Source organism: Sus scrofa, chromosome 8 (genome assembly GCF_054392235.1).
Source record: "Sus scrofa isolate SSC_HxYL_T2T_F1_AM1 chromosome 8, Sscrofa_HxYL_maternal_Yorkshire_Landrace_v2.0, whole genome shotgun sequence".
Classification (NCBI taxonomy): domain Eukaryota; kingdom Metazoa; phylum Chordata; class Mammalia; order Artiodactyla; family Suidae; genus Sus; species Sus scrofa.
Genome location: NC_139390.1, coordinates 139,037,123 through 139,051,335, shown reverse-complemented (window position 1 = coordinate 139,051,335; position 14,213 = coordinate 139,037,123). Strand labels below are relative to the sequence as shown.

General features: G+C 37.2%; 1 protein-coding gene across 38 annotated transcripts in view; it reads right to left on the bottom strand.

Moving 5' to 3' along the window:
* The window catches only part of MAPK10 (mitogen-activated protein kinase 10), a 454,812-nt gene that overhangs the window by 128,136 nt on the left and 312,463 nt on the right, over window positions 1–14,213 (bottom strand). For 19 of the 38 annotated variants that reach the window (XM_084973649.1, XM_084973661.1, XM_084973660.1 and 16 more), the window contains one exon: window positions 13,083–13,154. In XM_084973649.1, the coding sequence (XP_084829775.1) occupies window positions 13,083–13,148 (66 nt within the window). In that variant the 5' untranslated portion in view covers window positions 13,149–13,154. Of the gene's footprint in view, window positions 1–13,055; window positions 13,155–14,213 lie in introns of all 38 variants that reach the window. The other 19 variants (XM_084973669.1, XM_084973666.1, XM_084973657.1 and 16 more) reach the window with 1 other exon arrangement.

Below are 14,213 nucleotides of genomic sequence, written 5' to 3'. Positions count from 1 at the left end.
AAATGACTCAACAATTTACACAGACATAATGAAATATTCTTTGCAAAAATTCAAACCAGATCATTTCCTCCCTGTCCTACATCTGCCAAAAAAACTTTAAGCTAAGTTAAAAGAAGACTTTATTGCTGCTGGCAGTTAGGTAGGCAGAGAGGAAATCTGAATATAATGTGTTCTGTGAAAAGACTGCATTTTATGCAGACCTATAGGAAAGAGCCCTGTGTGATGATTCCCTAGCATCAGTTCTGTTGCTAGCCCATAGTTACGGAGTTTTCAAAGAAAAATGTCCCACGTTACTGATCTTATCCTGCAGGTGTCCAAAGCTTTGATGACATTTTTCTCAAATTTAATAACCCGTATTGCACAAGCACTTCCTCCCCATTTCTGTCTGTGTCCGACTGGCCTGTGTTACTGCTGGTCAGTTCCCAGGCAGGAAACATTACAGTTTAAGAATTTTTAGATGTTAAGTTTCTCTTGAATGACACAGCTGAAAAGAGGACCAAGCCTGGATTAGTTTTGTACTTAAGACCTATGAAACCAAGTCATTTTATTCTTTCATTCATTTATTATTTATATTCTGTGTTGTTTCAAAAAGGATTTGTGCAGCTCACCATAAAAGACACAGAAACAATAAAGCCATTAAATCCGGCTTTAAAAACAAATGTAAAATAAAGAAGGCTGGGAGATGACAGTTCTTCCAGAAGCCTTAAGTTATGCACATCTGTTGCCTTGAGCACAAAAGTTAGTGTCATGCTTCCAGCAAGCCAAAGGGAAAATATGACAACAACAAAACCACAGGAAGTGGCAAGTTTTGATTCGTTAATCTCATAAAGTATGGCACACCATACTTCATAGGAAAGGTAAGTTTTCTCCAACACTTAATCCCAGGAAAGAAATACTTGATAGTTCTTCACATAATAACCCTGGAATCAAACAGGCAGTAGATACAACATTTTAAAATCAAAGACAGAAATATGTCCCAAATGACTTATATCAACTCCCAATAAGACAATGGGGAGAAACAAAGGTGAACCAGCATTAACTGCTTACCTACTAAAGGTGAACGTTGTCATTCTGTTAAATACTATATTTAACACTAATAACAGGTGAGCTGCGAACTGACTCAAAGTCTTGGAACTATTAACTACTGGTACTAATTAATATGAATTCAAGTTTGTCCAACTCTCAAATATGTGCTCTTCTTTTATTAAACCACTCACTAGTTCAGTTAAAATACTTAGAATCGTCATGTGGTTTTCCTCTAATAAGGTGAGATGTTAAGAAAAGAGCTTAAGCGAAATGAAGGAATAAACACATCCTTCCCCTTCATTTCACTTGTTTTGGCCTGGAGTTTGAACTTAACATTAAACAATTCAGAGTTGAAGTAGACCATCTTGTGTTGGTGATGGAAAGCCAGATTTTCAGAGCTGCCCAGAAATTTATTTTTTATATGTTTACTGAGCACCTACTGTGTGTGAGGCACTACTGAAGATACTATGGATGAAACGCTTGTCAATCTCAACAGGAGAGTCAAGATGAATTTGCGACAAAATGCATCTCAGATAACTGGTTAATCTGTTGGATATTATTGTAGTGTTGTCATTTGGATAGTGAAGAGTATCGGCCAAAAAGTGGTGATTCTGAATTGACACAAATGATAATGAGCGTTTCAGTCTTACAGTGAGGACCAGCACATTGAGTTGCTCATGATGCGCCAAGGCTGTTACAAAAAATCAGCAGAAACAATGCCTGCTAGTCTGTCTGTGACGGCAGAGAGGCAGGTGTTGAATCCACTTTAAATGAGAATCAAATTATCTACATATGGATTTGAAGGGGTAGACCTGAGACAATCCTTAATGACATTAAGGACTGGATTTTGTTCTGCCCAGAGCACAGTTTCGCCATGCAACTTCTTGAAGCGTTACTCTCTAAGGGGCACCACAGTCTGGATCCTATATCACTTTTATACTGTTTGGCCCAGAGGTGGTTACTCAGTGGAATCAATGGCTTATTACAAATCAGTAATTCAATAAAAACTCTTAGGACATAAATTGTGCTTAATACTATTTTTAATTATGTGAAAAAGAATAGTATAGTAACCAATAAGAGAGTAGGCACATTCTTTATACAGAAAGAGAGGCAACTAGCACTGCTTGAGTACTTTCTATGCACCAAGCTGGTAGCAGGACCAGATACTGGGCTAGGTGTCTAATAAATCATTTCATGAAAGACTTGGTATTCTCATTTTTCACTTGAAAGATCCAGCAAATCATAAAAATCCACTTTCATCGAAGAATCCTTACTGTGAAGCCTTGGGCAAGCTTTTTGCAATTAGTCCTAGGGTCTTTATTTATGGTTTGAGGGCAATATATGCATATATTGAAGATATAGTGAGTTCTGTTCCAGAGCACCACAATAAAGAGAGCACACAAATTTTTTGGTTTTTCAGTACACATAAAAATTATGTTTAGGAGTTTCCTTGTGACGCAGCAGGTTAAGGATCCAGTGTTATCACTGTGGTGGCATGGATTGCTGCTGTAGCACAGGGTTGGTCCCTGGCCTAGGAACTTTCACGTGACACAGACATGGCCAATTAAAAAAAAAAAGTTATATTTACATTTTACTATAGTCTGTTAGGTGTGCAATAATTATTGTCTAAAAAATACATATCCTAAGTTTAAAATATTTTATTGCTTAAAAATGCTAACCACCATGGGTCATCAGAGTCATGATCTTTGCTTGAAGAAACCTGTGTCGACGTTGATGGCTGCTGACCGATCAGAGTGGGTATTGCTGCAGGTTGACGTGGCTGTGGAAATTCCTCAAAATAAGACAACAATGAAGTATGTCGCATCGATTGACTTCCTTTCATGAGCTACTTTTCTGTAGGATGCAAAACAGTTTAACAGCACTTTACCCACAGTGGAACGTCTTTCAGAATGGGAGTCAATCCTCTCAAATCCTGCTGCTCCTCTATCCACTAAGTTTATGTAACATTCTAAAGACTTTGTTGTCATTTCAACAAATGTCACAGCATCTTTACCAGGAGTAGATTCCATCTCACTTTCTTTGCTCATCCGTAAGAAGTAACTCCTCATCTGCTCAAGTTTAACATGAGATGGCAGCAATTCAGTCACATCTTCAGTCTCCACTTCTAATTCCAGTTCTCTTATTATTTCCACCACATCTGCGGTTACTTCCTCTGCAGAAGCCTTGAACCCTTCGAAATTATCCATGAGGGCTAGAGTCAACTTCTTCCAAACTCCTGTTACATTAGTATTTGACCTCTTCCCACGAATCACCAATGTTCTTAACGACATCTAGAATATGGATCCATTCCAGGAGGTTTTCAATTTGCTTTGCCCAGATCCATCAGAGGACTCATTACGAAATGTCTTAAATAATAAGACTCGAAAGTCAAAACTGCTCCTTGATCCATGGGCTGCAGAATGAATGCTGTTTTAGCGGGCATGAAAACAACATTAATCTCACTATATGGACTATGTCCATCAGAGTTCTTGGTGACCAGGTGCATTGTCAATGAGCAGTAATATTCCAAAAGGAGTCTTTTTTGGGGGGCAGTAGGTCTCAACAGCGCGCTTAAATTATTCAGTATATTTTAAATGTACATGCTGTCATCCAGATTTTGTTGTTCCATTTCTAGAGCACAGGCAGAGTAGATTTAGCATCATTCTTAAGGGACCTGGATTTTCAGAATAGTAAATAAGCACTGGCGTCAACTCAAAGTCAATCAGCCCCAACAAGAGAGTCGCCCTGTCCTTCGAAGCTTTGAAGCCAGGCGTCGACTTCTCCTTTCTAGCCATGAGAATCCTAAAAGGCATCCCCTTCCCAAAGAAGGCTGTCTCATCTACGTTGGAAATGTGTTGTTCAGTGTCACCACCTCATTAACTACTAGCTGAGGCTAGAGCTTCTGGATAACTTGCTGCAGCTTCTACATCACCACTTGCCGCTTCATCTTCCACTTTTATGTTACGGAGATAACTTCCTTCTTGAAACCTCATGAATCAACCTCTGCTGGCTTAAAAGACGTTTCTTCTGCAGCTTTCTCCCCTCTCTCAGCTTTCACGGAATTGAGAGGCGTTAGGGCCTTGCTCTGGACTAGATTCTGACTTAAGGGAAGGTTGCAGCTGGTGTGATCTTCTATCCAGACCACCAAAACTTTCTCCACATCAGCAACAGGATGTTTCCTTTTCTCATCATCCATGCGTTTACTGGAGTGGCACTTTTAATTTCCTTCAAGAACCTTGGCTAACTGTTTGGCACAGGAAGCCTGGCTTTTGGCTTATCTCTGCTCCTGACATGACTTCCTCAGTAGGCTTATTTTTAGAAGTGACAAATGAGGGACTCTTCCTTTCACTGCAATACTTAGAGGCCACTGTAAGATTATTAACTGGCCTAACTTCAATACTTTTGCGTTTCAGGGAGTAAGGAGGCACAAGGAGAGGGAGAAAGACAGGGGAACAGCTGATCAGTGGCGCAGTCAGAACACACATTTTATCAATTAAGTTCCCCACCTTATAAGGGTGCCGTTCATCACGCCCCCAAACAATTACAATAGCGACACCAAATATCACTGATCACAGGATGCCACAACAAATATAACAGCAATGGAAATGTTTAAACAAGTTTATCATAACAAGTATAAAAGTAATGAAATACTGTGAGAATTACCAAAATGTGACATGGGGACGCAAGGTGAGCAAATGCTATTGGAAAAATGGCGCTAATAAAGTTGCTCAAGGAAGGGCTGCCACAAACCTTCAATTTGTAAAAAACACAGTATCCGCAAAGTACGAGAAAGTGAAGCACAGTGCAATGAGGTATGCCTGTAATCTACTTCTTTAGATTAGTGGGAAGCTTAAATGTGATAACTTATGTAAAGCTTTTAGCATGGTATAGGCTTATAGGAAGCTCTCAACAAAATTGTTATTATTATTATTACTATAGTTATCATTACTATTGAGAAATTAGACAATATTTAAAGACATAAATAATTCATATTTTTAGAATGTTTTTAACCAAAAGTTGGCCTGACCCCTGGTGCCATCCCAAGACCCTATGATACTGCTATAAAATCAATACATAACCAACGGAGTTCAGAATGGCTAGGTAATAAAATATTTTTCCGTGTTCTCATTTGGGGTGGAGACAGCTGTTCCATGGATATGCATGGGATCCACTGCATTTCCCAGCCTCCTGTGCAGTTCTGTTGGGGCCAAGTGACTAATCTGGCCAACGGACTATAAGCAGGAGGGGCAGGTGTCGCTGAAATGCAGGGGCCCATAGGGGGCGTGCCTCCCAGTCCATCTCTTTCCATGCTCTGATGTCTTAACCGGACCTCACGAGATGCCTGTCCTGAGGCACCAGAGAGAGGAGAGTCCTTACTACTGGTCCTTGACTTGGTATAACAGGAAATAGTCCTAGATTTGGTATAACAGGAAATAAATTTGTTCTGATATGTTGCTGAGATTTGAAGTCTATCCTCCACTGAAGTGTGTCTTTCATTCAATGAATATTTATTCTGGTCTTAAAACGTGGCAAGCAATATTCTAAGAACTGTGAATACAAAGCTCCTGCCATTATGGAGTTCAATATTAAATTGTCCCTTACAGGATCAAACTTGGAATGCCAGCTTCATTACCACAATGATCTAACCACTGAACTGATTACCCTGAATTCTACACATTTGATAATTCTGGGATATTTTACAGCACAATTATTTTGACAGATATAAGCAATAACTTCATTTAATTTGATTAAAATCTCAACCATAATTAAACTCATAATATTAAGCTAGATTTACATTCAGGTTAAGATCATTCAACAAGAAGTCAAATCCAAACATTTTGCGCTTTGAGCAAACCAAACAGATTCTCACATAAACCAATACAGAGAAGTTCATCATTATAGACCAAATCTTGGGTAGGACCTTTACATTTTTTGTTAGATAATCTTTAGTATAATAACTGAATCTATTTATTAACTAGGATAATTACTTAATAACTCTTTAGAAAAAAAACTGCCCAAGGTATAAGACATAAATATAACACTAAATTTACTCCCTTGAAATTCGCTTAAGAGACAAATTTTCATTTATTTAGAACAGCCATCATCTGTGGCTAGGAAAATTATTACATATATACACAAAGAGCTTTTGTTATCCAGATAATTAGATTAATAAAATAAAAATTAACTAGTTATCTAGTAACATTTTATATCTATTAAGAAAAAGGCTGCTTTAACTAGAAAAAATTCAACATGCTCAGTCTTGGCTAGCACATCTCACAAGGTGCTATACAAAAAAAACAGAACTCAAAAGATATGGAAGAACAATTTTGACCATAAGAACTCCACAAAAAGACTGCTATTTCTGTCATATCCCCAATAATATTTTAGACCTTATGTATCACAATTATTCTGAGAATTTATGTAAATGTTTTTTTATCTACTGGTGACTAATAGAATCTTAGGCTTCTTTGCATTTAGTCATAGTATTTTGGTTTTTATTTATGTTTTGTTGCTACTCACTTGAGTCAAAATACTGCACAACCGATAGATGATTTCGAGTTCATAATGGGACCAGAGAAAGACCTTCAAGTACAGTGGCTGAGATCTCCAACTCCAGGATAAAACATAATTGGATTCTGTCTTGATAACTAATGGTGTTATAAAGATTAAATGAGATAAAATCTTAATGAAGTCTTCATGCATGGTAAGAATTTGGTAGGTACTGGGGTGTTCTTTTTTCTGACTCTTTATTGCGTAGCCCACGGTTATCACTGAGATCTTCAACTCAGAGAGAAATAGGTTTTCTTTCTGTTTATAAGCCTGGACACTCTCTACTGTGCTTTCGACCAGACAGTGTGTTCTTCAAGGAGAGTAACCACTGTATTCACCCTGTATGCCTAGTTTCTGCAAGTTTCAGACACATATACAGACATCCAGTAAAGATGTGCTGAATAAAAGAATGATGGAACCAATCAACCGTCAGGCGATTGTGGATATCTCTTTATATAGAAAATGTAAGATGGGATGAAGCATTTCTCATCATAGAGAAAAATAAGAGCACTGAGCTCAGTCCCTTTATTTCTAGCATTACTTAAACTCATAATTGTTGATTCATGAACTTGAACCCTCTGTGTCTCAGCCTTTCTGCGAGTAAAGAAATCATTTTCTTTTCAGATAAATGCTAGGTTAACATTAATTTGTGACAGCAAATTAACCAAAATGCAATTAAATAAATTAATAAACAAGTCGTTAAGATGCTGCGAAATCGATTTGATTGTGAAAGGTGAGCAAATTTCTATTCAAATCCTAGTGTTTTTCTGAGTTTGTAGTTACCCTTTTTTATTTAAAAGGCATTTATTGAACACTTACTGAATTAAGATAGAATTCTGGGCTTGGAAGAAAAGGATAAGGAGGCCCTGGACCTGCCACAGAGGCAGTCACCATTGAGCAGGGAAAACACAAACCTGCACAACCAATGATGACCCACATATTAGGATCTGGTAAAGACTGTAGATACCACTGAGTGTGCATGTGGTTTCCAACACACTAACTCTCTGAGTATATATTCCTTGGTTAAAACCCTGACTCATCACATATTAGGATCTGGTAAGGACTGTAGATACCAGTGAGTGTGCATGTGGTTTCCAACACACTAACTCTCTGAGTATATACTTCTTGGTTAAAACCCTGACTCATCACATATTAGGATCTGGTAAAGATTGTAGATACCAGTGAGTGTGCATGTGGTTTCCAACACACTATCTCTCTGTGTATATACTTCTTGGTTAAAACCCTGACTCATCACATATTAGGATCTGGTAAAGACTGTAGATACCACTGAGTGTGCATGTAGTTTCCAACGCACTATCTCTCTGAGTATATATTTCTTGGTTAAAACCCTGACTCATCACATATTAGGATCTGGTAAGGACTGTAGATACCAGTGAGTGTGCATGTGGTTTCCAACACACTAACTCTCTGAGTATATACTTCTTGGTTAAAACCCTGACTCATCACATATTAGGATCTGGTAAAGATTGTAGATACCAGTGAGTGTGCATGTGGTTTCCAACACACTATCTCTCTGTGTATATACTTCTTGGTTAAAACCCTGACTCATCACATATTAGGATCTGGTAAAGACTGTAGATACCACTGAGTGTGCATGTAGTTTCCAACGCACTATCTCTCTGAGTATATATTTCTTGGTTAAAACCCTGACTCATCTATTGAGCACTGTAGAGTTCCAAAAATAGGACTTTTTGCAGAATTTTTTTTCAATTCATAGAGTGAAACTGAACAGCTCTGCACTTCTTCAATTGAGGAAAGAAGGCTTACCTCTTTCTCAGGAGGATCAAGAATTTTTGCACTTTCAATTCTCTGTTAGTCCATATTTTTGTAAAGGATTCACGCAAGTGCAAACTAAAGATTTTTTTTATTCTCTAAGACAAATTTCTCCCCAGAATGTAACAAGAGACATTTTGCCTGCAAAATTGCTTGATGCCTTTTTTTGAAAGAAAAAGACAACAACAAAATAGGAGTAACTAAAAAAATTCAATGAATCCCATGTTCTTCAAATAATGCAACTGAGAAATAAAGTTAATACCACTACAGATAATGTTCATATTTACTATTGATAAATAGCTACCTGGGCAGTTAAATTTTATATATATGTGTGTGTGTGTGTATATATATATATACATACATATATATATATGTATGTATATATATAATGTATTTTTATATATACATACATATATATACATACATATATATATGTATGTATATATATAATGTATTTTTATATTCATTACAAGCCCTTTTCTTTTTTTAACTTATTTGTTTTTATTTTTATTTATCCATGCTCATGGTATATGGAAGTTCCTGGGCCATGGATCAAACCTGAGCCACAGTCGCGACAACAAATCACAGCAGTGATAATCCTGAATTCTTAACTGCTAGGCCACCAGGGAACACCTTATTTTATATATTTTCTGTGATTTCTTACTGACACCAGTGAAAAAAATAGAAATATGACATGATTTTTAAGCCACAGATTAAGACTTAAGAGACCTGGATTCTGGATACACTTGATCACTGATTGTTAGCAAGTAACTTACAGGTCTTGGTGTATTGTCTGTGTGGCAAGAAGCTGGGAGCCACCCAACCCTGCTGGAGACGGTGTTAAACAGCACAGCATCTCAGGGAAACATCAGATGTCTCATGAAATGAGGAGCTTCTAAAGCACATAGTTTGAAAGCAAAGCCAAGTAGAAAATTCTGCCTCTAAAAATAAATACACTATTTTCTTTAAATTGCTAGAACAGTAAATGGGGCATGAAGCTACAGGAAGAAAAATAAAACACTGTTACCCAATAAATATTCTACATGGAAAGTAAATAAAATGGTCTGAGCCACAGCTAGACATACTCTGCTTGCTATGACATTTTTAATTTTTTTAAGTTAGAGAATATACAGGTATATTTTCTAGGTATTGAAAGTTCATAGTAAGAAGAAAAACAAATCAGAGTCATTAAGAAAGTTCATGCTTCGTTTATTCTCTTTATTCCTTTGCTTTAAAAGGACTCTTCCTAGAAACAGACAGTGTACATCTGTACCCACATTTTGGGAGCTGATTTAAAAATAGCTTCAACCTACATAAAAACTCCCTGGAATAAAAAGAACTGGCTAAAGTTTTAAAATTTTTTGGAAAAAAACAAAAATCATTATTTGAAAAAAAAAAGATTTTTTGGATAGTTTTGAAGTTCAGATTTAATCTGGAAGTACATAAACATTATTTTTTTGTTTGTCTGTAGTTTGTTTCTTAAGTGTTGGCACTCACGGTAAATGGCTAGGATTGTGGACACTAAGGAAATGGCTCATAGTCATACAGCTTACAAATGGTAGACCCAGATAGTCTAACCAGAAATTCAGACCTGCTTCATTTTCACCAGAGATGATCACAGCTGCAACTGCCTCCATTAACCAAACTTATGCTATTCATTCCTTCATTCGGCAAGCATCTGGTGAGAGCCCATCCAATGCTAACTATCGTCAGCACTACAGTACTGCTGGTACACAAAGGACAAAGTCCCAACCAGGTACTGGTAATTGTTCAACAGCTAGCTGGGGGCGACGGAGGCAGGAGCATTTATCTGTAGCAACTGTTTATTTATATCATGCACATATTCCTATCCTGATAGTTCAATGTACCGACCTGACGTCGCTGAACTTAGAGCTGGGAAGAGGTGTACACAGTCAGCGCTCATGAGCTTGGTGAGCCTGTGAGAACTGGCTCCAGCACAGCTCTGCAAAAATCCCTGCTCAAGTGAAAAATGTATTCCAGCGGCGAGAGAGAGAGAAAGGGGAGGACAACATACTAAGTTAGATACCTAGTGGGTCACATACCCCAAAGTGCCTGGAGGGAAAAGTAAAGAAAGGCGAGGAAGCTGGGAGGCAGTGGCCCTTAGGAAGGGGCAGTTTTCAATGCGGTGGTCAGGAAGGACTCCCTGAAAAATGACATCTGCGCCAAGTCTTGAAAATGCTGAAGGAGTGGGCAAAGTGGATAATGAGGGAAGAACATTTCAGAGAGGGGTGTCCAGGTGGCTACATGGCAACGGCTTAGGTATTTACGAATTTTTGCCGTAAGGGTGATGGGAAAATATTTCACTTGGATAAACATTTTTTTCTGTTTTGTTTTGTTTTAACCAAGCAGTCATGATGTCACTTTATATTTTTCAAATATCTCTCTTGATGATGTTTTGAGAGTAAACCATGTGGGGGTGAGCAAAGGTGTAAGCTCTTGCAAGAAACCAGGCAAGAGACGATGGTAGTTTGGAGCAGAATGGTAGTGAGGGAAATGGTGAGAAGTGGGAACCAGATATATTTTTAATGTAGAGCCAACAGAATTTTCTGACAGATTGGATGCAAAGTGTTTCCTAAAAGATGATTCTGACGATTTTATTCCAAGCAGCCAGAAAGATGAATTTAGCATTTACTGAATTAGAGCACAACAATTTTGGAGGAAAGATCAAGGGTTTTGTTTGGTATATGCATCATTAGCCATGTAGAGTTATTTTCTAAACTTTATTTCAAGGGATGCATGTCATTCTCTGTTTACAGCCCATCTCAATGAGAAGATACAATGAAAATCATTACAGGAAAATGGAAGTACTGTCTGCTTGGGGTGTGTATAGAGTTACCATATAATTTACTGGCCAAATAACAATTCCTGAGAGTAAATTAAGCACTATAATTATGCCATGACAACAGGCTTAAGTTAGAACTACTTAAACATACTTACAGTAAGTACAGGGGTCCCAGGGAGCCCCTTTAAGAATAAAAGTTGTATGGGAGTTCCCATTGTGCTTCAGCAGTTATGAAGCTGACTAATATCCAGGAGGATTCAGGTTTAATCCCTGACCGTGCTCAGTGGGTTAAGGATCCGGTGTTGCCAGGAGCTGTGGTGTAGGTCGCAGATGCGGCTTGGATCCCATGTTGCTGTGACTGTGGTGTAAGCCAGCAGTTGCAGCTCTGATTCGACCCCTAGCCTAGGCACTTTCATATGCTTCAGGTGTGGCCCTAAAAAGCAAAATAAAAATAAAAACATAATAAAATAGAGTTTGTAGGAACACAAGGGTACAGACTCTCATCTGGTCTATTACGCACACACTGTCTTCTTACTAGAGTTCAGTGAGATTAAAGATACCTTTATTTGTCATTATGGTTATTCAGCCTCTTGACCAACAACTGGTTAGAACTGAGCATCAAAAAATAGACTGAGCACCACCTGCTTATTATCACATTTGGGTGCTGAAAATACTTGTGACTCATCAGTCCTTGCATGAAAAATAACATCATAGACTTCAGCTATTTTGATGATTAAAACCACATCTTAAGATCTGAAAAAGACATGTTAATGATGTTAAATCTCGTTAGAAATCACTTTATACAGTGATTAAATACTATATTTATAGTTATCAAAAATTCCTCAACATCACTGATTATTAGAGGAATGCAAATCAAAACTACCAGGAGATGCCACCTCACACCAGTCAGAATGGCCATCATTAAGAAGTCCACAAATAACAAATGCCGGAGGGAGTGTGGAGAAAAGGGAATCCTCCTGCAGTGTTGGTGGGAATGTAATCTGGTACAACCACTATGGAAAACAGTATGGCTGTACCTTAGAAAACTATACATAGAACTACCATATGACCCAGCAATCCCACTCTTGGGCGTCTCTCCGAACAAAGCTTTCCTTGAAAAAGACACATGCACCCTCATGTTCATTGCAGCACTATTCACAATAGCCAAAGACATGGAAACAACCCAAAGATGTCCATCAACAGATGATTGGATTAGGAAGATGTGGTATATATACACAATGGCATACTACTCAGCCAGAAAAAAGAACAAAATAATGCCATTTGCAGCAACATGGATGGAACTAGAGACTCTCATACTGAGTGAAGTAAGTCAGAAAGAGAAAGACAAATACCATATGATATCACTTATATCTGGAATCTAATATATGGCACAAATGAACCTTTCCACAGAAAAGAAAATCATGGACTTGGAGAATAGTCTTGTGGTTGCCAAGGGGGAGGGGGAGGGAGTGGGATGGATGGACTGCTTGGGGTTAACAGATGCAGACTATTGCCTTTGGACTGGATTAGCAATGAGATCCTACTGTGTAGCACTGGGAACTATGTCTGGTGACTTAGGATGGAGCATGATAATGGGAGAAAAAAGAATGTATACATGTCAGTGTAACTGGGTCACCATGCTGTGCAGTAGAAAATTGATATAACACTGTAAACCAGCTATAATGGAAAAAAATAAAAATCATTATATTGAAAAAAATTCTCTTTATTTCCACTCTAATGTAAATAAACTGAACAAGAAAAACCACCTAGGTACACCATTCTACTTCCTAAGCTACTTTTAATATTACATAAACACTAACTTTAGTGTGGAACACGTACAAGATGAGATGGCAAAATGGAAATACAAGGGAATATACTGTACCTTGTTTTACCTGTAAGGAACACACACCTGACAAAAGGCAATTTTCACATCCAAGGTTGGTTCACTGCAGTAGTACAATAAATGGAGGCTCATAAATACCTACAGAAAAAAAAGGGAGGACCATGAATTTCCAAATTATCTAATTATTCCTTATTTAATAGTGTAACATTTAGTATAATTTTAATTATACACAAGGCGTCATGCACAATATATATTCAACATAATCCAGACCAGCAATAGATACTCTTCACAAACTCTAAGTACTAAATAATAAGGTATAAAAGTCCTATCTTCAATAATGATCAATGTCATCACAACTATAAAGACTAGATATAAAAAACTGGATATATCTAATACATTAAAGTTAAGTATATCCTATTATAGAACAGTTTCAGTTCTCAACTATATGCTCAAGAGGCTATACAGATATATATGAATGTTTATTGTAGAATAAAGGGGCTACTAAATAAGATTTAATTTATAATCAAATTATAGACAAGACGGAATAATTGAATTAGAGTTTAAGGTATCAGCATAGATAAATATTTCAAACATGATTTTTAGTGGGGGAAAAAAACAGGTTTCAAAAAGTATGAATAGCACTGTATTATTAATGCAAAAATGTAAAGTACACAAAATAATATACATTGCTTTATTATCTAACAGTATTAACCATTGACCAAAAAAAATAAGAAACTCTATTAACATGTGTTTAATCTTGGTGGTAAGTACAAAGATTTCAACTACATTATCTTCTATATGTTTGAAGTATTTTTTAACTTTGTAAAGTTTTAAGGAGAGGATAAAATCACTTAATGGTGTAAATATCAAATTACATACTGGGTTATCTGGAAATGATGAAGGAGCATCAGAAAAACCCAACCAAAATCTTATTCAGTTCAATTAAGTATTTTTTGTTGAATGTTCACTGTATAAAAGACAGAATTCTGTGAGATTAAATAATTTTAAAACCACTACTGGCACAAGATTCTTTTTTCTCTGGCAATATGAACCATTAGATATCCTAAAAATCGCTTTTGGTACAAAACTCATAAAAAGGTTCGATGAAATATACAAAATGTCTTTTAAAACTGCATAGCTGAGCTGCACCCCACAAAAGGCAACAAAAATTCTGTGAGGCTGAAAACAACGTGAAAG